This window comes from Histoplasma capsulatum, genomic scaffold, assembly GCF_000149585.1.
Source record: "Histoplasma capsulatum NAm1 scaffold_7 genomic scaffold, whole genome shotgun sequence".
NCBI classification, from domain to species: Eukaryota; Fungi; Ascomycota; class Eurotiomycetes; order Onygenales; family Ajellomycetaceae; genus Histoplasma; species Histoplasma mississippiense.
In genome coordinates, this window is record NW_001813976.1 from 1019436 (window position 1) to 1042375 (window position 22940).

Consider the following 22940-nt stretch of genomic DNA (forward strand, 5'->3'; position numbering starts at 1 on the left):
TATAACATTGTTTTTCAGCCTCCTCCTTCTTACATTGTATGATTTTTCTATTTGCATCTCTCACAATGAATATATCTTCTACTTGAATCTGCTGATGTGTATTTTTGATGCTATGATGTTTGACTGCAAAATAATAACTTTCAATTTCACTCTTTTTTATAGCATTGAATTCCATCTATACGAGACTGTCTTGAAAAATCTTGTGCAATCAATTGCTCAGATGAGGTGATTTGAAATTGAATATATTCTTCATATTTTACATTATTTTTTTTACTATTTGAATATGATATTATAGCTTCTCAATTGTCTTTAAAGAGAATAATTAGAAGAAAAAAATAATTGAATGATTTAATTGAAAAGAAAAAGAGTTATTTTCTTTATATATTCACAACTCAGAGCAGTCAGAGATCTTAGAATTTAATTTATTAAATATAAATCGCAGATTGAAAAAAATGTTATTATGGTTTATAAAATCAATTTGAATAATGAAGAATTGAAAGATCTTTTTATGAATGTTAATTAAATTTTATAAAAATTGATGTTTTTCATATTGCTCATGTTCATATTGAGTAGTTTGATTAGTTGCTTTTGAATGATAATGTTTATACTGCTGAAATGACATCTCATTTAGTGATTGTAGTATATGAATTGAATGTGAAGAAAATTTATACAAAATAATTTTGTGAAGATTGCAGTATTGCAGAAATTCTTCAATGAGATGAAATTTATAATTGTTAAAAAGCAGTAATTAATGATTGTTTTATTGATGTTTTTTAATAATTTTATTAAAATGTTAAATTCAAGTAAAGTTGTTACAAACCTACGGCACAACTCTGAGAGCCATTGGACAAGGAACGACTAAATGGTAGAGGGCATGCAAGCTAGACATCGGATAAGGAAAGATCCGGTTAACCAATAGGAACAATAGGTCACGTGACATAGTGGATCACCTGGATCACTCGGATCACTCGAGTGAGCGGAGTGATCACAGCTATCCTCACTCTGATAGCTATCTTGGCAAGAGCTATCCGAGCTATCCTCATGTATCTCAAGATGTATATAAACACACTCATTACCCTTAGGATCAAGGAGCTTATCTTCTTGATCACGATCAATTTCATCTTATTCATTTTCTTACTTATTACCTTTACTTATACTCAGTTACATAGTACGACTATAAGTTCACCTTAAGTATACTTCTTCACGACGCATACCTTAAGCCTCCGCCCCTACCTGTGAGCCCTACTAGGTATTCTTATTGTTTACCTTAGGCCGCCGCCGTAGCTATTGCTAGTCATCCTAGATATTCCTCTTGATGTTATATCTTAACCTGCGATAGTGGCACTACCTCCTGACTTAGTGAACAAGCTCAGCAACACTATATAAGCCCCGACCTTACCTTATACCAGTGAGAAGCTTGCTAGGTTAGAGACTCGGTAGCAAAAGTCAATCTCATCATTGATATAATCAGTATCTGACATTGTGATTGTATATTCATTCAATAAATTGCTTTATGTATATCAATCTTTAAGATGAGTTTTGAATTTCATAATAATGAAGAGATTCAATATCTCATCATTTATTGAAATACATTCAATCACAGTGATCAATTTTTAAAAATATGATGAAATTATAATTGAATTTAAATTTTTAAAAGCAGTAATAACTTATTCTCTGCATTCTTAATTTTTTTGAAAGCCAATCTCATCAAAGTTATAGATATCACAGATTTGAAATGCATATTTTAAAAATAAAATTTTCAAATAATCAAATCATATTTTGATATAATTAATATTCTTTACAACAATTCTTTTCAGATTCATTGCCTTCTGCTTCATTCTTTTATATTCATTTAAATTTTGTATATATCAATAAATTCACATTTTACTGATCACAGATGAGAAGGTTGAAAAATTGATATAATAATATTTGAAAATGAAATTCACATTATCTTAAATCTGCTCTGCAGTTGATGAGTAATTATTTCTGTTTATATAAATTATTCACTCTTTCAATGCATTCTTCTGACTCTTGCTAAGCTTCTTGTTCAGTGCAATCTTTGCATTGTGTGTTTTTCTTCCATTGATTCTCACTTGAAGACATTGATAAGAAACATTGAATTTGCATGTCAGAGGTAGGATTTTTTGTTTTTGATTGTCATTATAGACTTCAATGGCATTCTGAATATGTTTTTCAATATCATCCATCTTATTGGTCATGGTGGTGATGATATATTAATATTTGAAGGTTGATTAATGAAGAAGTTGATATTTCATTACGCTGTTTTTATCGTTACGGTGTGGCGCACCCACATCAGGTGTGGGTGCGCGCGGCACGATTAATATCTTGCTGTCGTGGCGGAGGAACGGCATGCCTGTAAAACAGGTGGTTCCTAAAAACTCGGAAACTGACCCTAACCCTAATTTTCACCATTAGCTCGGCCATTTTATCGATGAATGAATGATGGTGCAGACGATCGAGTGGAGCGCTTGGGAGGGGCAAAGGACCTGGGAGACGTAATAGCATATCAGGAAAGGGGGGAAAAATACTCCGTATGGGAAGCCACCTTAAGGGGATCAGAAAAAGCAAACTAAAACATCGAGCGTCTTGCCCTTTGTCCGACCCGACTGACTGGGACCAGCCTGGGAGGCAGCTTCCGAATCATCTGCGACCAGCTCTGGCGGCAACAGCGCGCATCAAGAGTCCCTCATGCAGTGCCCGATGCCCATTGACCTTTCTTGACTCGATGTTCCATGCTGCTTTATATCCGACATTTCATGGTGCTTATTATGCTCCAGTGTGACTATGATTATCGGCCTTGTTGATCGTTGAGCAATCGCCTCAGGATCACTCATCCTCGTACTTCTCGCCCTTCCCATTCTTCAAGTCATTCGTCACTATCATGAAATATATCCACAATACGTAATATCAGACCGGTCCCTCAAAGTCTCCTCGAATGAATTTAACCAGCCCCTCAGAGTGGCTCTTCGGAAGCGAAGTTACGATTGCCTGGTTCCCGGGAACTAGCGCTTCCTACGTATGACGCCGTCATTTTTTTGTCTCATCCAGCAGTCTCACCACAATATCGGGGGAAGCTGAAAAAAAAAAAAAGGGAGAGAGGCGGGTTTATCAGTTCATCGGCAGCCACCCATTAGCTCATACCATGAAGGCTTTTGCCTCAAACTTTCTCTCCTCTGCTGGGAACTTCTTGGTGAAAACACGAGAATCTTGGAAGTACAGCCCCAATCTCGCGATGACCACCAACCCTTCGAAGCTCGTCACAACATACAATGGTGGGTGGGTAGACTCTATTTTCTCTTATTTCGTCGCCAAACACAGATACAACGAACTTCTTCCCCTATTTCCTATGTCCTGGACTCCTGGTGAGATGGATAGATAATCCTCGCCGGATCAGGCCAAGCGCCCGCTGGCTAGGTTTCACTTTACCGCTCTTCCGCGCGGCAGAGCCGTCAACGGGCCGCTCCCGAACCCAAAAAAGGGACCCATATCCAAAATCCCACTCCCGTGAATATACTTTTTCGGGCCGCTTTCGGGATATCTACTCCTGTTTGAGGTGAATTCCCTTTTCCCTGATGCCTCTCACCTCACTTTCGAATGACAGTCCCGCTATCAACAGAAATTCGATAGCCCCAGCCAGATAAAAGCCGTTCCCCCAAAATTCAGTGAGATCACACATACTTTCAATACAAATAAAAAACCATAACGATCCCCACACTGTACTAGTTGTCTTGTCAGACGGCAGACACATGGTTCACATTATGAGCATTACTATGTATGAAAAAGAGGCGACGGAAAGTTGACTGGATCAAATGCATGAGAACAGAGTTGTCATCATTTGGCGTCCTCTACTGATGAAGCTTCAGGCTACTGAAACTACGAACCATGCAGAACTGATTGACATGTGAATCGAATTCCCCAAATGATGACCAGATGCCCTTTCGAGCTCCTGCTTGGCTTTCCTTGTTTTTAAACAAACATATGCCAGCAGAATCACTTTCACCTAAGTGGTGCCTTTTTCTTATGCCAGGGGCGTTTTCATTGAAAGCTGATCGATTCAGACGATACAAATGTTCACACCAAAGTGTTGGGGGTAGGGATTGGTTATAGAGAGCCTAGGATATCAAGTGATATGGCTTCCACCTCGCCAAAGATCTTTCACCTTTTTTAAGACTGCCACACTTTGTCAATAGATGAACTGTTACGGTTCTATACAAAAAGGCCATAGCATTGAAATCTATTGCAACTCCTAAACAGATTAAAAGCTAACAGATTGATTGCGCTTCTGTTTTCCCATGGCGTTGGTTTCTCTTTTGCCCGCATGGCTCGGCTAGAACCTCTCGGCGAATGGGGATAATACTTGTGACACTGAATGATGCCACAAAAGTGTTATATGTTTCTAGGTGGTAATGCGTCTCAAAGCAAAAAGTAATGTTAAAGTGATCTTCCCTGACAGACACATCTTGGTTTATACTATAACCACCATCCTATTTCGCTGGGGAAATTGATCAACACTTCCTCCCGCCCTTCCTCTGCTCAAACCAGTTGTTTGATCCTGTGAACATGGAGCTTATTCTCTAGCGAATGACCGTGGCGTCTGGAGTGACTTCACCAGAGGCAGGCCTGGAGGTGTTCCTGGGCGGTTTTCGTGGATTGGACTACATGATGTTATGCGGCCGCTTTATCCCCATCGTACTGGGTAACTTTGAAGTTGAGTGAGAACTGCGCGCTTTGGAACGCGATTTACCTCGGGGTAGCCGCTGGCACAAATTATGATCGGCTTGGCCACCCTACGACTGATGCCGAATGGACTTGATGGCGCTAGAACTGTTGATGTTGCTTGTTATTCCTCAAGTCTAGAAAATTAGCCCGAATATGTGGCAAGTCACAGTTGTATTTGAAATATTTGTCTAGGAAGGGTTCCTCTGATACAATCTTTGCTGGTTACTTCAAGGCTGGTTCCTTTAACGAACTGGGCAGTTGTGCGATGTATATATATTTTCGTGGGTCGACTCGGAATCTACTTTTATTTCTCCGTCCCTATATATATAAAGACAGGACGGAGTATATATGTAATTGTCTGGAAACACGCTGAAAAGCTTCCCAGGTCTATGTAGAAAATTTTCTTGGAGCTATTATTCCTGCAAGCATGCGCTTGACATATCCTGTTGCTGCATGTTATATGGCGCCTTTGCCACCAAAATTGTTCCCGAGACCCACAGCAGTTTTGATGAAACGAAATTTGTCAGCGGCTCATCGTGGAGCAATTCTGTCAGCTCCATATATGTAGTTAACACCTGAGCAATAATCTGTTATACTCCATTCACAGCCGTTGTCTGCGTGTCTCTTCAGAACTCTACTATTCCGCCTTCTTTGTTGCGGTGTCTTGGAGCAGTGATGGCCAAGACAGACGCCAGCAAGTTTTCGACCATGACGATTTTACGTCGTTCGACCTCTTAAAAACAAAGCCATATTAGGTTATTTAAACACGGTGCCGGTCCTGTTGCGAGCTGCTGGATCCCCAACCCCAGTCGTCATATAATTTGTTCTTTCTGGGGAAATAATGGTTAACCATCTCTTCATCCTTTTCAAGGGCGGGATGTTAGCGAACGACTCTTGAAGCTTATCCGTGTCCTGTGCCTGTTTATCTTGCAGGTCCTTCACACCTCCATTCCTATATCTACCTTTCAATCAAGCCGCTGCTGTTGACTTGACAAGCTTTCAACCTTGTGGCTGTATCAGTGGACAGTTGAGACAAGTAGACAGTGAATGTCCGAGGGGTGTTTTCTGCAACTTTTTCCCCTCCAGGAGGTATTGATAGATATCTCTCCCTGCTGGCTGTTATGGATTCAGGGTCTGTCCATTATCATCTGTCTTTCATGGAGCCTACCTGCACCAAAGGTAGAGAATAGTGATGATTCCTTCATCTCTTGCAGTGAAAAAAAAAAAAAAACAGATCTCACTTCTCTCCATTGAAGGAATATGTATATTGGCTCCCTGCATAAGACTACCATCCAGGCAAAGCAACAATCTTTGAAGATTAGGTCAGATGCTGTGAGGGTTGTTTGACTGTTGTCAACAGATAACAACATGTTTATAAGAGATAGATAGATCCCCTTGGAGGCCTACCGCACGCTTCTCTTGTTTCCCTTTTTGGAGAAGAGCAACTCAACTTCACCTATCCTGGACTCAAGCACGACAACAAGAACTCCATCCACATGAATATTCACTCAATTCCAGTTAGATTCTGCAGGTCTATATGCGTTTGGTCTCAAAACTTTCTGCTTTGCTTCCCTTTTTCTTTTCTATCCTGCTTTCCCACATCCATCGACGTGCATCAAACCATCACCCTGAAGCCCCAAAACCATGGCACCAAGAAAAGGGTTTGACTATGTTACCTACAACCAGCGGTAAGCTCCTGCCTCGCTTTTTATATGATGGGGGAAATGATGCTAAAGAAGACGATAGTCTCTCGTCTATTAAAATTCCTAATAAGTAAGTGGTAATCACTTCTGATTCTGTCAATATCATATACCAATAGTTGTCTTATCTTACACGTAATAGGATAAAGTGCAAAGTGTGTAAAAAGATACGGGAACAGTCTGCGTTTTCGAAACGCCAACTTGAAGAGCTTTCCAAAGGGATGCTAAAAACAGGCTGTAACGGCATCAGTGGGCAAATCTACGCCGGCTGTATGAATTGCATATCTGGCCAGGTTGTCGAGCTTACCTGCTGTGTTTGTGACACGACCATGGCTTTGGAATTCTTTAGCAAAAACCAGCGTCATGATCCGGATAATGCAGTAAGCTGACTACTTCGGATTTCTTTCTCCTTTTTTGCCTTCTGAGTCCGTTTTAGGTGCATTTATTTGGCTAGCTCTGATCGTATGGCGTTTTAGAGGTGCAAAAATTGCGTCCAGGGCCATTTAGAAAGGGAGCCCATCTCTGAGGACCTAACGGAAACAATGGAGGACGAAGCCAACCTCGCCGCTTCGACCACTTTCGGTCAGAGCCAACGAGGCGACTTCACCATCCCCTCTTTTCAAGGCCATTCTCTCGCTCATAACATGTACTGGCAAGAAGGCTCGGTTGCCGAAGCCTCCAACACCAACGACGTCGATAGTGACGAGGACAACTTTTCTGTTCCTAGTGGAGGTGTCTGGCTGGAACAGCCGAGGAGACGCCTGCTTACCGAAACTTCGCATGAAGGAGAGGGCGCTAAGTTCACTGCTTTTGACCCCCAGGGCAATCCCCATATCCGTACTGCTGAGTCACCATCCGTCACTATGCGTAGTGGATGGGAGGGTTGGGTTGTTACGGCGCAGAGCAGAGCGAGCAGCAACACAGGTCCAACAAGAGGCAAAGGCAGCCGTGGTGGTTTTGCGAAAGCCCCCGTACGAAGAATTTATTATTTCCACCTCCCCGTCCTCTTACTCCCCGGTTGTTATTCGCTTAGAATGAAGTTCTCTAATAATATCTAACAATGTATTTGTATAGGGGATGCGTTTTCCGAAAAGTGAGGCTCCGACCATGCGTCGCCCCCAGCCGACCGCGGCTACGATAGAATCCGACGACGACGATGAGGACGATGACCCGCAAAATTACATTTAGGGGAGAAACAGAGGGGCCTGCTTCACTAAGTGACACTAACCGCTTCGTGGTTGCTTGAACAAAAACAAATTACTTGCCTGACGGGAAATAAGAAGAGTAAAAAATGACAAAATAAAAAAAGAAAGGAAAAAAAGAAATAATCTCTCAAACATGGAAGTTGGCTTTTTTCTTGCTTGTACTGTATTTATTCCCAAGGAGAACGAGGCAAGTAATTCCGGATTGTCAGCGATGACCTAATTTCCAATTGTTCTATTTCCAATTGCTTCAATCAGTTCTCCCTGTTTACTTCCTCGGGCAGTTCATAAAATAAATAGTTCGTGGAATGCCATCAGATCATACTAGTATTTTACAGGCAATCATGGAGGCGGAGCATTCTGCATCTCAACAATGAATTCCTGAAACATTCCCAGGTGAAGGAAAGTACATGTACTGTACAATAGATTTCAACGAACTCAAGGTGACATATTCCCCAACATAAAAGGAAGATAAAGTATCTGATGGCTTTGGCCCCTTTTCACGCCGGGCAGCTTTCCCTTCGCACTCCCCTCCGCCTCCAATCCGTCGAATCGTTCTCCTCTCTGTCTAAGGAGCTTCGAGATGATCTGTCCTGATAGATCCGAGGTGATGGTGTCCTTAGCATTGCGCTCTCACCCTGCCTGGCAACATCTGGATCTGCTAAGTTTTGTGCATTTCTATTCTTCATTTCTTTAACTCCCCGTGAAGAAGAAAGTATTTCTCTTAAAGTTAACCAAGAACATACTATGTTCTTGAAATGTTTTCTGGAATAATACACTGTACGAACATTTGAAACTGGATATTCTAGTCGAGGTTTAACCGCTCTCTCTTTGATTGACCGCCACTCCGGTTTACTTTCAGCTAATGGATCTTCCCGAGCTTGATATAATGAGTTAGAGCTTTACTTGCCTGCTATGGCTGCTTATTTCAATATACCTTAAAGTAGCTACTCATGCCATCTATCACACCACAGCGAGAACGCATAGCATGGAGCATCCACTTATTGCTCAGTCACCCTATATCGATTGTACCAGGACGGTCTTTTATGGTGATCGCCATCTGCATAGCCCTTGGTAGCAGTAATGTTCGGGTCAGTCCGCCCCCGCTTCCGACTAATTGATGGAATACCTCCTTTCACCTTCTTGTCTCCAAGCCAAGCGTATCCTCTTGATGTTGATAGACTGATATAAGCTAGAATGTAGTCATGCCCCAGCATTCTCCAAGATCATCAACGCAAATCCGCAGCACCAGGTCAACACCCACCAAATATTCAACCCAGCATCCCAGGATCTAGGAAAATTCCATTAGAAAACACTTCAGCAATATCTTCAACGGGCAACCAGTGAAGATGATTATGATGACTACGGGAGTGCTGGTGTCTGCAAAAGTTGGTCAGGGTATTGACGAATAGACTAGCAGCAGTTGGCACCACGGTGGATGATTCTTGAGTTCTTGGGTTTCCTTCTGCCAGGTGTCTGTCTATTCCTTTGTTTCGATGAATATATTGCGGTACGCACGTTGCTTGCTTTCTCATATGTACAATTTCCGGCGAACTTTTCTTTTTTTTCCTTTGGGGTTATTTCAATTTTCCCCTTCTTCCACTTTGTAGCAATGAAAAGTTAGCGATATGACGAAATATTCCTTGATTATTATTTGCGGATAATCTCACCATATATCTCCACATCCAACCCGCATTCCCACTCATTCCCACTCATTCCCACTCATTCACACGTCAAGCCTCTTGAGCCACTTTCCTTTCTTCTGCTTCCTACCAACTAATACGCTCTTCTCCCGACATCTCTTCGCCAATATCTCCCTTACGACCTCCTCTCTCTCATACCTCTTCTCAATCCTCAAACGGTCCCTCTCCTCCCTTTCCACCCTCCTCCGCTCCCTATCTTTTTCCATCTCCCTCTCCCTTTCCGCCTTCCTTCTTCTCGCGACAACATGCCCATCCGCATTTAAATCAACATCACGATCCCCAACCCCGCCTATCCTCGCTGCGGACGCAGCTGTAAGTTCCTCTGCCTCTCGCCTCAATTTTTCCACCTCTTCCTGAGTCACCACCCACGGCACACAGAGAACCTGCAAGCGAAACCTCGTCCTCTCATCCCAGAAATGCACCTCTGTAGTCATATTGTGCAGCATTTCGTAGCGCTCGAGACAGAGCTGGAACATGCCGCGGAAGTAGGAGATGGTGCCTTTGAGCTTTGCACGGACGCCTGGGAGCAGCGGAGTGATGTTGAGCGGCTTTTTGGTGGCGGAAGTTAGGTGGGTGGGTTGGGATGGTGTGGTATTGTCCATGTTGTTGTTGTTGGTGTTGGTGTTGGTGTTGGTGTTGGTGATGGTATTGGTATTACTATGATCATCCTGCGTATTCTTCGAACACACAACCTCAAGGCAAGCGCCGGAGCTATCGTCGAGAACGAGGATCGAGCGGCGTTCCTGCTCGTCTCGCGCGACGATGATGCCGGCTGCGCAGATGAATTGGATGGGGTGGTTGAGATAGAAGCAGATGTTCTGACCTGCGGGTTTATAATTTTTGTGGTGTATATGTAAATATATGTGCAGCTATGAACAGTGCAATTTTGGAAAATGGACATACATTCGAATCCTGGCCGAAGGCGCAGGCGATGCACATCGACTGCAGCCATTTTCACCCAGGTGAAAAATGTGGGTGAGATCTTGTGGCAGAAGGCGGGATAGAATGTGAGGGGGAGAGAGTCATGATGATTAGTATCCGCCATGAGTTCATGGTGCGGGTTTGATGAAGATGCGATGTTGGTTCCAAGGTTGGTAGGCGTCTGGATGTTTGAAGGGTTCCTAGCTGCTTTTTTGCTTCATAGGGTGTTTACCCATTTACGTTTATGTATAGCTCGCTTTTTTAACCACGCAGGCCTTAATTCGATCCGTTGGAGGATCATTTTGGGGATGAATATACAAAGTTTTCCGATGTTCTTGCACGTTATTGCATTGTTGGATCTGCGTCCAAAACGCGTGGTCAGGTGACGACATTTGTGCCCAACCACTAGATATCGCCAACAATTGCTGCATCATTCGCTGGATGAGAAGGGATTCCAATGGATTCCTGGAATCGCGGGGCTGCAGGAGCATAAACGTATGATAATGCGCTCATTAGTTTCCTCAGGTTGGCACAGGATGCAGGCATGCGCGATTCATTCGCGGCATTTCCTTTTCTTTCATCGGGTTCACAGAAGCTCACTTTGATCTGGATTCCAATGGACACCGAATCCACCATGTCCATGACTTGCATGATCCCATTAGGGATTTCCAGGGTGCAGGATGCAAGGTACCGGATAACCGATACTAATGACAAACAAAGAAGCTGCTCAAGTCGAGATCTATGGATGCTAGACAATAACATACCATCAGTCTAGCGGGCATAGTTTGCTCCTATCTCTGCGATACCTTATGCCATATATTAAGATTTCTTCTGGGTTTGCTCTTCCTTTCTATGCGTGCAGCGAGCCAGCTAAGCAGTGATACACATATCCCGATATTTGATTGTGAGATGGTTGATTCAACGCTGGCCTCACCTCACCTGTACCACGTTTAATTTCCTCTGGTCGTTAACGGCTTCATATTTCAGACTGGTTTTCTCCTTTTTCCCTTCCGGCCTTCACTTTTGTCCCAATCGCTTCTCTGATTAAAAAGGACGTCCAGACCATTTCCATCTCCCAGTCTCTCTTTCCAATACATTTGGCCGTGGCCCAGTCAATCAAACCAAGTCTCACAATCTCAATTACAGAATATACCTTGCTACACACTCTCTCTCTTCGCAAAATGTCTCCCAATTCATCATCAATATCAAGATACCTCTCTGGCCTACTGCTGTTCCTCCACCTCCAGTTTATAGCCACCCTGGCGCTTCCATCCAGAAATGCGAACACCCTGGCGCAAGTGAAAATACGACAAATCCCACCAAAGCCGTCCCCATTCCCACCATTACCAAATCATACTCTGGTACGCCGAGACCCAAATGCGCCGGCAACGGTTGCAGGCTTGCCATGTCCCATCGACACAGATTGCTACTTCGCAAACACGGCTGGGAAACTGGTTTGCAAACGATCGGATATTAGTCCATCCCAGCCTGGTAAATAGGCGTCCTCGTAAGCCTCAACAACGCATTAGCAACAGAAGCAGCAGTGGCGGGATCACCACAAAGACAACAGCAAACAGAAACCTCGGCTTTCCACAATTCGGACGCCTCCCGTGTACGAGAGATGGCGCTACTTCATAACATTTTCATCTCTACGGAGGATCCTCAAAAGTATTGATTAACACTAAGAATTTAAGTTGTAATATTGTAACCGGCATTAAGTATTTCCATTTCATGTCTTAACAAGAGTTACAGCTGGGTTCTAAGGGGATTAATGCCTGTGGCACCTGAATAAACCACTACAGCTTAACTAAAGATAGCCTAAATCTCAAGGTGTTTGGGAATGAAGGTCCTTGAGAATGATAACAATATTATAGCTTAAATTCTTAGCGCTAATGAAAACTTTTGAGAGGATCCTCCGTATATCTCTACAGTATCGTTGTGGTGTTATTGGTGAAGATACGAGAGCTAGTCTTTTATTTAAAATAAAGTAGTATTCAATTTATGGGATTTTGTTTCTAGGGATTCAATCATCAAATCTATATATCATCCCATGAAAAAGCGTCATGTTCAACCCCACTATTAACCACCAAGGAAAAAGGAAAAAGAAAGCTTACCCCTAAATATCAGCCTCCATTATCCTCTTCTTCGGATTCCGCGGCAACGCAGCCTGCCTCCTCTTTTCTTCCTCCGAAATATCATCAACATTCGTCCCACGCTCCTCATCTCCCACCCCCTTTTCTTCTCCCGTCTCCTCATGCCCCGCCATCGCCACCTTCAAAATCTCCTCCTCCATCCCCTCCACAACCTCCCACTCCACCCCTGCCTCATATAACATCTTACAACCCACCGACTGCCCCACAAAAGTCCCCGGCTCCTTAACGCCAAAATACACTTTGCCAATGCCAGACTTTCTCCTCGCGCCACCTGCAGCGGAGCCCTGGGAAGCTTCAAGACCGACGGACGCGGCATGGTGATTCTCCTGGCTATTACCGAAATGACGATGCCGCACGTCTCGTCTGAGCAATGCGCGCAGCGCACGGCATGTTCCCCGATAATCGCTTCCCGCACGGCTCCATGGTGACGTAAAGAATGATATTCTTCTGCTCGCCTTCTGGGGCTTTGTATATCCCTGGCCCTGAGCTTTGCGGAGGAAGAGGAGGGGAAGGAGGCGGTGGCAAAACCTCGCCGATCCGCTCATCAGTCACGCCGTGTCTTGCGGCATATTTTGCCAGGGCGCATTGTTCGGCGTGGGTGTTTCCTGGTAGCTCCAGGGTGTAGCCGGTTGAGAGGATTGTGTCGTTGTACGTTCGTGGGCTATCTGGGGAGAGGGGTGTTCGTGAGAGGAGAATGGCGCCGACGCGGAAGTTTGTGGGTTTTGGTGGGGACTGCTGGGCTAGGGAGAGACAGGCACGGAGGTAGTGGAGGTGGGCTTGGTGGTCATTGGTGTGGGAGGTGAGCGGGGTGGGGGGTAGGGATGGGTTGGTCATCGTTGGAGGGGCATATATTTCTTCTTTCAGGTTTTGAGAGATTTGAGAGGTAGTCGATTGTAGCAGTTATTGGACATTTGGGTGGCTTGAATACCTAGTGAGTTAGTTGTGTCTTTTTATGTAGCTTGCTTCGTCTATTAGTTTTGTCTTCGCAGCAACGCAACTATATGTTGAGATCAAGATGCAATAGACGTCATTGGCCTTGGCACCAGTACAGTGAGCTAGTTAGCGGAAGAACTAATATTCCGCATTCCGAGCGCTGGCGCGTGTTAAATTGATTTAAATAAAGAGGATCCTTTGAACGACCAGAAGATCTGGATTAAAGGGGGACGAAGTCGCTATGAATTGATCGACCTGTCTCTCAAATCTGGAGGGAAATAGATACCTTGATGGTGTCCAATCGCGATACTTGAGCCGGAAAATAGACTTGCTTGCCATGGGGTCGCAAACCGATGAAGTCGTGCCGGAGGCGCCACCGTCCTCAATCAACCCATATGAAGTACTTGGAGTGGAAGAAAAGGCGACGGCAGATCAGATAAAATCAGCCTACAGGAAGCAAGCCTTGAAACACCATCCAGGTAAAATAACCTCCATGATCTCCACCCAAGCATATATGCCGGAGGCAGGAAGTCTACTAGTTAACTTTTTACTGCTACACGCATACACACGCGCACACACACTCACACACACTCACACACGCTAACCCTTTTACTTAATCCAACAGATAAAGCACCACCCGACTCAAAAGAAACCGCCCACAAAAAATTCCAAGAAGTCGCGTTCGCCTATGCCGTACTGTCCGACCCTCGCCGCAGACGCCGCTACGACACAACAGGAAACACAGCCGAATCTCTCGATCTCGACGACGATGACTTCAGCTGGGTTGATTTCTTCCGCGAGCAATTCTCCGCCGTCATCAGCGGTGAGGCTATTGACAAGATCAAATGCGAGTATCAGGGTTCTGAAGAGGAGCGGAGGGATCTGCTCGGTGCATACGAGCGGTGGAAGGGGGATTTGGACAGGGTGTATGAGGAGGTTATGTTGAGTAACGTGCTGGATGATGATGGGCGGTTTCGCGATGTTATCAATGCGGCGATTGCGGCGGGGGAGGTCAAGGATTGGCCGAAGTATTCGCGGGAGACGGAGAAGAAGCGGGCGCAGCGGGTTGCGAGGGCGAGAAGGGAGGCGGAGGAGGCAGAGGAGCTTGGGGAGGAGTTGGGGATCGGTGAGAAACTAAACGGCAAGAAGAACGAGGCGCAAACGGAAGGGGAAAAGAAAGCGAAGTATAATCGTGGCAATGATAGTCTGGATGATCTGGCTGCGATGATTCACCAGAGGCAGAAGAGCAGGGCCGCGGCTTTCCTAGATGATCTTGAAGCTAAATACGCCCCTGCTGGCCCTAAAGCTGCTGGCAAGGCGAATGGGAGAAAACGGAAAGCTGGGGAGCGGGATGAGAATGAGCCGCCCGAGGAGGCCTTTCTGGCCACCGCAAAGCGCAAGGAATCGAAGGATAAGCCCCGGGATACGGCGACGGCAGCTACGAAGACTAAAAAGCGGTCCGCCTGGCGGGGAACCTAGGGTAGGTGACAAGTGGGTTATTTCAGGGGGAAAGAGGTTGTGCGAATGTACATTACTATGATGCACTTTCTCACCGCCAATTTGTCTTTATTGCTTTCTTTCCTTTCACTTCTTATTTCTGTACTCGGCCAAAAAGGGTGCTTCAGGACATGGATGTGAGGTTTTATTTTGATTCATTGTCTTTGGCCTCGTGGGCGAGGATACATGATGTGATAGGCGCACTGGCGGTGGTTTTCTACTTTCCTCAAGGTTCCCTGCTGGTTTTGCTTTTATTTTGTTCAATCTTTTTTATTAGAGCGTCGGTGTACATAGCCTGGGTACGTTCCCATCATGGGAGGACAGGGATAGAGCTAGCTAAACAAGAATTGATGTGATAGGGCGCATTTGGAATAGTTCTTCTCGGCTTTTTGGTTTTCAATCTTCTTTTCTCTCTTTTTTCCCTTTTGCATAACAATTTCATTCGCAGTATCACTTGTCTCATAAATCAACGCTCAGAACAAAGACGATAGATAGTATTCGACCACCAACGGGGTTCTGACTGTTGCTTGATTAACCGACCACGGACTCAAGGCGCTATTATTTACAGTGCATCATCGCATCTCAATCGGCCGAGATTTCAACTCCCTAGTCGATATCCAGCCCAACCCTACGGCGGCTGACTGACTCTGCCAGTCCAAGCTCTGTTTGTGAAAAATGGGCCCGAGGAATCGCGGTTATTCACTGATATTGACCTCAGTTCAGCGCTGTTTCGTATCGACCGTCGAGATAGACGCCCTTGCGTCGGACGCCGGTTGAGGAATAGTCGGGTGTCAGTTGAGGGTCAATATGCTCCTCCAAGTGTCATTTCCCGTTCTTATGCTTCTCCCGATGCGGATCCACTCCCTGACATCGCTCCCACCCCGCCATGTGCCTCGCCCGCCTATCCTGGCCCATGAATCACTTGGTAGGTTGCTTGGCCACCGCCTGCCTAGCCTTGGCTGCCGATTCTTGATCCTGTAGGCACGGCTTGAGAGGGCTTGGGGAGCCTTGAGAGGGCTCCTAGGGCGGCTGCTCTGTCTGATGCTGGAGGGGAGAAGGGGAGGGGGGTGGTCAGTTAGTTTGGCTCTTGGAGTTGCCTTATAAGAACCATGGTCATAAATATAACCAGCATCAGCCACTTTGTCGTCCCCTCCCCTCTCTCGATTTGTAGGTAGTTCTGTTGTTCATCTTTTTGGGTGTAACTGTGGGCAACCTTCCCATACCGGCCAGCTCTCTCCACAGCTTCTGCCCACTCTCCCCGCTGTCCGATGTGTTGACAGACAACGACGACGAGGACGAGGACGAGGACGAGGACGACGGCGACGGGGGTGTTGGCCAGTTTCAGCCCCGCCTCAGCGTTCGCCCACGCCACCGCTAATAGTAACCATCTACGCCGTATAACTAACCACCAACTTAACTAACTTAACTGTTAACGTGGGGCCTTCTTAGCTAATCAGCACCGTCGCCCTGCGAGCACCGCCGCTATTCCTGCGAGTGTCTGGAGCTGTGCGAATACACTGTCGGCGGGGAGACAACGATGACGGTGGATGGTATCCAGCTTCAGGAATAATACTGTGACTGCTGCCCGTGTGCTGAATTGCCCACTGCCTGCCCTTGTACCGCGTTTCATCTGTGTTACCTCTTCTAACGGTCTCGACCACTGTCTGCTGTCACTAACTAACCCTTCCCCCAGCCATGGTATTTAGTTAGGCTGCTCCACCTCGCTGTCATATCTCGCCCACTTGCCTTCTGCAGTCCACCCCACACCTCAATCAATTCTCTGTTTCTGCATCTGCTCCTGCATCAGCTTCTCTGCTTCCTCTTTTCTCTATACAATGCCGCCCAAAAAGATGTCGCTGGAATCAGCGCTCGACGAGGAACGGCGTGAGATCATGGATATCCTCGAGGGCCGCATCAATCGTTCCCAGCAGCACCATTCCAGAGCTCGCCATTCTAGCCCTTCCCGCCCGATCAGAAGCATGCTGGGATGTTGCTCCTGACCCGGCTCTACAAAGCACAACTCCGTCGCTGGCCCCGGTGCTGGTGTTGGCGCCACCTTCCACTTCCTCCAATCGATCAGCCCCTCCAGTTCGCAGCTTGCTCGATCCTATCTCACCTTCACCTCTCCGTTTGACCCACAGCGCAGAGCCACAACCTACACAATTTGAGCATGCCGCATCTTCTCCCCCTCCCCCCTTGTCCCCTCTGCAGCCTCTGTCTCCCAAATCCCCAATATCATCCACACGTAAGGAGCTCCATGCTCGTCATTCTTCAGACCCAGCTGGTCACATTGGTCCCTTGCCGGAGCCAACCAGGAGGAAACAGGCCATTGAAAAATACCAATTTGAAATGCTGCCCAGCATTCCAAGCCAGGCCCGCCCAAAACGGGTTTCACAGGGCGGAAAGAAAACCGCCAATCACGCGACCAATGCCACACACGCCAACTCCATGGCTGCAGTCATGTCCGGACAGGAACTGGGCAGTTTGCCTGGATTCACAAGAGGGCGGGATACAATGCGGCACGGCGGGACTGTGGGGGGGTCTGCTCGCCATTCCAAGTCGCCTTCCTCCCGACTGGCGCGATCCCGCTCTCCAGGCGGAGGCCTGTTCAATACTAACTCGTTAAACCCAAAACCAGTTCCGGGAACGTTTGTCACGGATACCGGCAAAGTCATTCATCTAGATCACGCATATCGACAATTGTCTAACGCGGCGCTGTCAAGGTCTGGGGGGACGTTATCTAAGTTCCAGAAATCGTCTACGAGTCGAGAGCGCGGGGAGGATGCTGTCTCAGAATCGGGTGACAGTCGGCTCCAAGAAGACTACTATTCTGGCGAGGAGACTTTTAGTGGAGAGAATAGCAGCGACGAGGAGAATGATTATTCGAGCTCGGCAGAGGAAGATTGGAGCGCTGAAATCCAACGTGGACGACGACGCAGCAGGAAGAAATCCGATTCAGAGGAGAATGACCTCAATAAGAATGGCCCACAGAAAGTACGCAGTCTCCTTGCTGCAGCTGAGGAAGAGCGTATGTATTATTTTTGGTTCTTATTCTTATTATTTTAATCTCACGAAATAATCTTTTGCCCGTGTAAAATAGCTAGCATCCTGCTAATATATCCTGTTGATAGGCAAGAAAGTCTCGGCCACTTACAAAGTCAAATCGCTACTCGACCCAGAACCTGCTACTGGGAAAGCTGCAACAGAAAAACCCATGATCAAGAAGACCGGCGTCGTCCATCCAACTACCAGCTTCGACCACGTAGGATCAGGCCCAAATACTCCTGCCGGCTCGGATGATGAAGCGCAATACCGCGACTTCAAAAAAGCCCAGAATCTCAGCATCTACATGTCCCCAATCGACCAGTCCGTTCCAAATCGGGTAATTCGCACCATCGTCCGTGGCGAGTTCACACGGGTCCAGGAAGAAGCGAGGCAGAACAGACGCATGAGGTTACGCACCTACCTCGTCGCTACGGATCTCAGCGATGAGTCCGTCTACGCGCTGGAATGGACGATTGGCACGATTCTTCGCGATGGCGACACGCTCTATGCCGTCTATGCCATCGATGAGGAAACCTCCGGGCACGGGTCTGGGAAAGGGGGGGAGCCTGATTCCACGTCTTCGGTGCAGATCGGCGACGGGATTAAGGTGATGTTGGATACTGCTGCTGTTGTTGGGTTGCAGACGAAGAAGACAGCAGAAAACTTGACGGGGGCGTCGCCTTTGCCTTCTGCGAATACGTCGTCAACTCAGGTTAGTGGAGGAAGCGGCAGTAGCGGCGGCGGCGGCGGCGGTGGTGGTGGTGGTGGAGGAGGAGGAGGAGGAGGAGGAGGAGGAGGAGGAGGAGGAGGAGGTAGCGGTGGAACGGACAGCAAGACCGGCTCTGTTGATTCTCGTGCTGTGTCAAAATTCGAGGCGGAAAGGTTTCGGGCTATCGAGGGGATTTCGCAGACGGTTGTGCGGTTGCTGAAGAAGACTAGGCTGCAGGTTCGGGTTGCCGTGGAGGTAATCCATTGTAACAGTCCGAAGCATCTGATTACAGAAGCTGTAAGTTTACAGAATTGGCCCTTTATTTCTCCGTCGAGCGAGTCATTCCTCGTCGCCCATCTTCATGTTTTTACCTTAGCCCTTTTTGCCAATTTATCTTCGTGATGGGATTGCTGACAGAATATTTAGATTGATGGTTTGGAACCTACGCTGGTAATTCTGGGCTCAAGAGGTCGCAGCGCTCTTAAGGGGTAAGTCCATCTTATCGAATCCATTTATGTATTATGTTTTCGTTTTTCTTCTCGTTTCCTAGTTTATTTTATATTCGCCATAAAAAGCAAAGAGAGGAAAACTAGCTGACTTTTATCTCTTCCCCCCGCTTCATAAAAACCGACAGCGTCCTCCTCGGTTCCTTCTCAAACTACCTCGTTACTAAATCCTCTGTGCCTGTGATGGTCGCGCGGAAGAAGCTGAAGAAACATACTAAATTCAAACGTGCCAATGTCCGCTTGCTGAATAATCTTACGACGCCGAAGAAGTTGGTGTATGCGAAGATTGATTGATTCATAGATTGGGTGTTGGCTGCTCCTTCTACCTCCTTTTCTTGTTTATCTTACTTTATATATATATTTTTTTTTCTTCCCCATCCCTGTAGCTGTTACTCATTCCGGCTGGATATCTTTCATTTCATCACATGCATAATCGGGGTTAGGTGGGTTTGGTCCAATTTCGCTTTTTTATTCTGTTTTTTATTAGCGTTTATTCATGTACCTGGCATAACCTCCTCTTCTCACTCCCCTATTTTTCTCCAAGCGCTCCCTCTTTTGTTTCGTTTCTCTCTCTCGCTCTCCCCTATCCGATGTGATAAATGGATCTGTCGGGATAGGACAGAGATGGGCAGAATTGAGTTTTATAGTGAGTTTATGAAAGCTACAACAACTTAAGATGCAAAAATGCAAAAGATTACACCCCCTGCTATGCTGAATGAACATGGTACTTGGTTTTTATCGTCCATGGATTCTTGCATTGAATTTTTTTTTTTCCCCCAATGCATTGGCGTCGTTTGTCCTGCTCCCGCCCCTCAGATGAGCTGGATCAGCTCCCGAAGTCAAAGACCGTCGGAGGGAGTGTTAACCGTGCAAGGTGCAGTTTGTATGGACGATAATGTCACTACTGCGTCTGCGTGAGTCTTACCTGAATGAAGACCCTTGTAACAAGATATTTTTTTTGGTATGGGGAAAAAAAAAAAAAAAAAAAAAAAAAAAAAAAAAAAACCTGCTATATCTAGAAGAAGGGGTGTAATTGTAGAGAGCGACTTGGTTCTCAGTAAAATCCCTCTCTCGGAAATAAATAAACAATATAAATAAACGTCACGCCCGCATCCGCACTGTTCGGTTGTCTTTGTCTTGTTGAAGAAACAGACTAGATATGCATGTAATGTAGTTAATCCCTGTGACACCTCTTCCGTTCTTTATGGCCGCAATAGATATTTCCTTCAAAAAAAAAAACAGCTAACTGGCTGGGGTGGTCACTCACCGTCGACTATAATAGCATTCCGATGAGGCTTCCTCATGGGCTCCGTGTTAGAACCCGCTCGTCTGGGCTTTGTCTATCCGTGGTGCTAAACTGGTCTCTCAGTGAGCAAGTCAAGCCTGTCTGGCGCCGTGATTAGGTCTATGGCTGGCCTTTGTTGCACTGAGCCGTTTGTTCTCTCACCTCCACCTCCTCCCGAGTGACACAGTCGCGGATCCAAACGCGGGATGGCTTGCGATTGAGTTTGAATTGAGAGATTTCTATTCTTCTTCTTTTTTTTCTTTTCTTTTTCCGCCGGGCTGCTTAAGTACTTAAGGATGCGAGATATCAGGGAGAAATATATATAATTAAATCGATCTATTCAACCTGTTTCTTATTAAATAAAACTAGAGAAATACGCTGGAAAGGCGGTTTTAGAAATATAGTTTCTTTCTTGCCTATGCACGTTCACGTTCACGTTCACGTTCATTTGATACCATGCAGATGGTAAGTAACTTATAAGTAAACACTCCAATTTTTTTTAAGTTTCGCCTGTCGATTTCTACTCCTTTCCAATCAGCCGGGCACTGGCTAACCCCCCCAAGGCACGATGGAAGGCATTTCCGCTATGCGCTCTCGCTGCCTTCAGTACAGCTTTCCCGTTCCGCGCAAGGGAATTCATATACATCAAAGACAATGATGCTGCCGGTTTAAAAACTGTGCGCTCTCCAATCAACGAAAATGTCACCATTTCATACAAGTCCCCTCCGGCTTGGGTTTGCGAGACGGCCTCCCCGCATCAAAAACAATATACCGGCTACGTCCACCTGCCTCCGGAAACCCTGTCTCCCGTCAGGCAGAGTTACCCCATCAACACCTTCTTCTGGTTCGTGGAGGCGAGACAGAATGCACACACGGCGCCTCTGACTATATATCTAAATGGAGGCCCAGGCGAAAGTAGCATGATGGGCCTGTTTCAGGAGGTCGGCCCCTGTGAAGCTGTAGAGCTTTCGCCGGATCGTATTGGTACTCGTGCTCGGGAATGGGGTTGGGATCGAGCCTCCAATCTGCTGTTTATAGATCAACCGGTTCAAGCTGGGTTTTCGTATGACAGCCTGCGCAATGGGTCCTTGGATTTGCTATCTTCGTCTTATATATTCCCGCCGTCACCTGTGCCTTCTGGACAGGCTGGAGGCACCTTTCTGAATGGCACATTCAGTTCCCACAATGTTGGTGCGACTGCAAATTCAACTGCTACTGCAAGCAGGGCAGTTTGGCACATGCTGCAGGGCTTTTTAAGCGTATTCCCACAGTATAACCCGAGCAATGATGGGAGAGATGACTCCGCTGCCGGTATCCATCTCTTCACAGAAAGTTACGGAGGCAAGTATGGTCCAGCCTTCGCAGAGCACTGGGTAGCGCAAAATGAAGCGCTCAGGGACGGTAAACTCCCCAAGGAAAGCACACTTGAAATAAACCTGCAATCCGTCGGGATCCTCCAAGGCTGCATCGATGATCTTATCCAGGAACCATTCTACCCAATCTTCGCCCACAACAATACCTACGGTATTCAAGCAATTTCTCGCGCGGAGATGGAAGAATCGCTAGCCGCCTTTCAAAAGCCAGATGGATGCAAACAGCGAATAAGCGCCTGCCGTTCGGGGGCACGATCTCTCGATCCAAACGGGGACGGCGATGTCGACGCCGTCAATGCACTGTGCCTGGCGGCCATGTACACCTGCAACAAGGATATGTTCAGCCTGTTCCAGAAATCCAACCGGAGCGCATACGACATTTCGCAATCGCCACTATCCAGCTTTGCCCCGCTCACGCATCTCACCTACCTCAACACGGCGAGAGTCCAAGACGCCCTGGGCGTCCAGGTAAATTACACAGATTATAGGAATGTGGTTCAGTCCGCTTTCATCTCGACAGGCGACTACATGCGTACCTCGTACGTTCCGCACCTGGCCTCGCTGCTGGCGTCAGGCATTCGGGTAGCCCTCATCCACGGCGATCGGGATTATGTCTGCAACTGGATGGGTGGTGAGGCCGTTTCGTTAGCCATTGCCTCCTCGCCTATCTCCCCCGCGCCATACAGAGACAAGAAAGCCTTTAGCGATATCGCCGGATACGCACCCCTAACCGTTGCCAGCCAGGCATCTGGGCGGCGGTCATATGTTGGCGGCGCTGTGCGTCAACTCGGCAACCTATCCTTCACCCGTGTTTATGAGGCAGGCCATTTCGTGCCCGCTGCTCAACCGGAGACTGCTTTCACGCTGTTCTCTCGCATTATTGATAGTGGGAGGGACTTAGGTAGCGGCGACAAAGCCGATTTATCCACGTTTCACACGATGGGGCCCAGAAATTCCACAAAAAAGAATGTTGCACCGCCGATGGCGGAGGCAACATGCTATGTGCGGGCTGCGGAGGATACATGTTCGGAAGAGCAGAAGCAAATGTTGAAAGAAGGGAGAGGTGTGATTATTAATGGAGTTCTGTATAAGAATGAATCTGAATGGGCATGTGGCCAAAGTAACGATATGTCCCACAGGTGAAACAACGAGTGGGGTTGTCGATGGGCTTGG

General features: G+C 46.7%; 8 protein-coding genes across 8 annotated transcripts; 4 read left to right on the forward strand and 4 right to left on the reverse strand.

Moving 5' to 3' along the window:
- Positions 1-1947: 1947 nt before the first annotated feature.
- On the reverse strand, positions 1948-2219 carry HCAG_05943 (predicted protein; the record flags this gene model as incomplete). The annotated part of the gene is made up of 2 exons (XM_001538288.1): positions 1948-1963; positions 2008-2219. 2 exons carry the CDS (start codon positions 2217-2219, stop codon positions 1948-1950), a joined length of 228 nt encoding a protein of 75 aa, XP_001538338.1.
- Positions 2220-6384: 4165 nt separating this feature from the next.
- On the forward strand, positions 6385-7628 carry HCAG_05944 (predicted protein; the record flags this gene model as incomplete). Its single annotated transcript, XM_001538289.1, has 4 exons — positions 6385-6428; positions 6583-6820; positions 6938-7411; positions 7515-7628. The coding sequence occupies 4 exons, from the start codon at positions 6385-6387 to the stop codon at positions 7626-7628; spliced, it is 870 nt and encodes a 289-aa protein (XP_001538339.1).
- A 1206-nt stretch (positions 7629-8834) lies between these two features.
- HCAG_05945 (predicted protein) lies at positions 8835-10297 on the reverse strand (the record flags this gene model as incomplete). The annotated part of the gene is made up of 4 exons (XM_001538290.1): positions 8835-8933; positions 9161-9244; positions 9465-10168; positions 10249-10297. The coding sequence occupies 4 exons, from the start codon at positions 10295-10297 to the stop codon at positions 8835-8837; spliced, it is 936 nt and encodes a 311-aa protein (XP_001538340.1).
- Positions 10298-10671: 374 nt separating this feature from the next.
- HCAG_05946 (predicted protein) lies at positions 10672-11673 on the reverse strand (the record flags this gene model as incomplete). The annotated part of the gene is made up of 3 exons (XM_001538291.1): positions 10672-11005; positions 11201-11281; positions 11624-11673. 3 exons carry the CDS (start codon positions 11671-11673, stop codon positions 10672-10674), a joined length of 465 nt encoding a protein of 154 aa, XP_001538341.1.
- Positions 11674-12382: 709 nt separating this feature from the next.
- On the reverse strand, positions 12383-13253 carry HCAG_05947 (conserved hypothetical protein; the record flags this gene model as incomplete). The annotated part of the gene is made up of 2 exons (XM_001538292.1): positions 12383-12749; positions 12805-13253. 2 exons carry the CDS (start codon positions 13251-13253, stop codon positions 12383-12385), a joined length of 816 nt encoding a protein of 271 aa, XP_001538342.1.
- Positions 13254-13689: 436 nt separating this feature from the next.
- HCAG_05948 (predicted protein) lies at positions 13690-14831 on the forward strand (the record flags this gene model as incomplete). The annotated part of the gene is made up of 2 exons (XM_001538293.1): positions 13690-13831; positions 13978-14831. 2 exons carry the CDS (start codon positions 13690-13692, stop codon positions 14829-14831), a joined length of 996 nt encoding a protein of 331 aa, XP_001538343.1.
- Positions 14832-17198: 2367 nt separating this feature from the next.
- Positions 17199-19403, forward strand: HCAG_05949 (predicted protein; the record flags this gene model as incomplete). The annotated part of the gene is made up of 4 exons (XM_001538294.1): positions 17199-17877; positions 17981-18900; positions 19030-19091; positions 19238-19403. The coding sequence occupies 4 exons, from the start codon at positions 17199-17201 to the stop codon at positions 19401-19403; spliced, it is 1827 nt and encodes a 608-aa protein (XP_001538344.1).
- A 1447-nt stretch (positions 19404-20850) lies between these two features.
- Positions 20851-22910, forward strand: HCAG_05950 (predicted protein; the record flags this gene model as incomplete). The annotated part of the gene is made up of 2 exons (XM_001538295.1): positions 20851-20859; positions 20958-22910. The coding sequence occupies 2 exons, from the start codon at positions 20851-20853 to the stop codon at positions 22908-22910; spliced, it is 1962 nt and encodes a 653-aa protein (XP_001538345.1).
- Between the last annotated feature and the right edge of the window lie 30 nt (positions 22911-22940).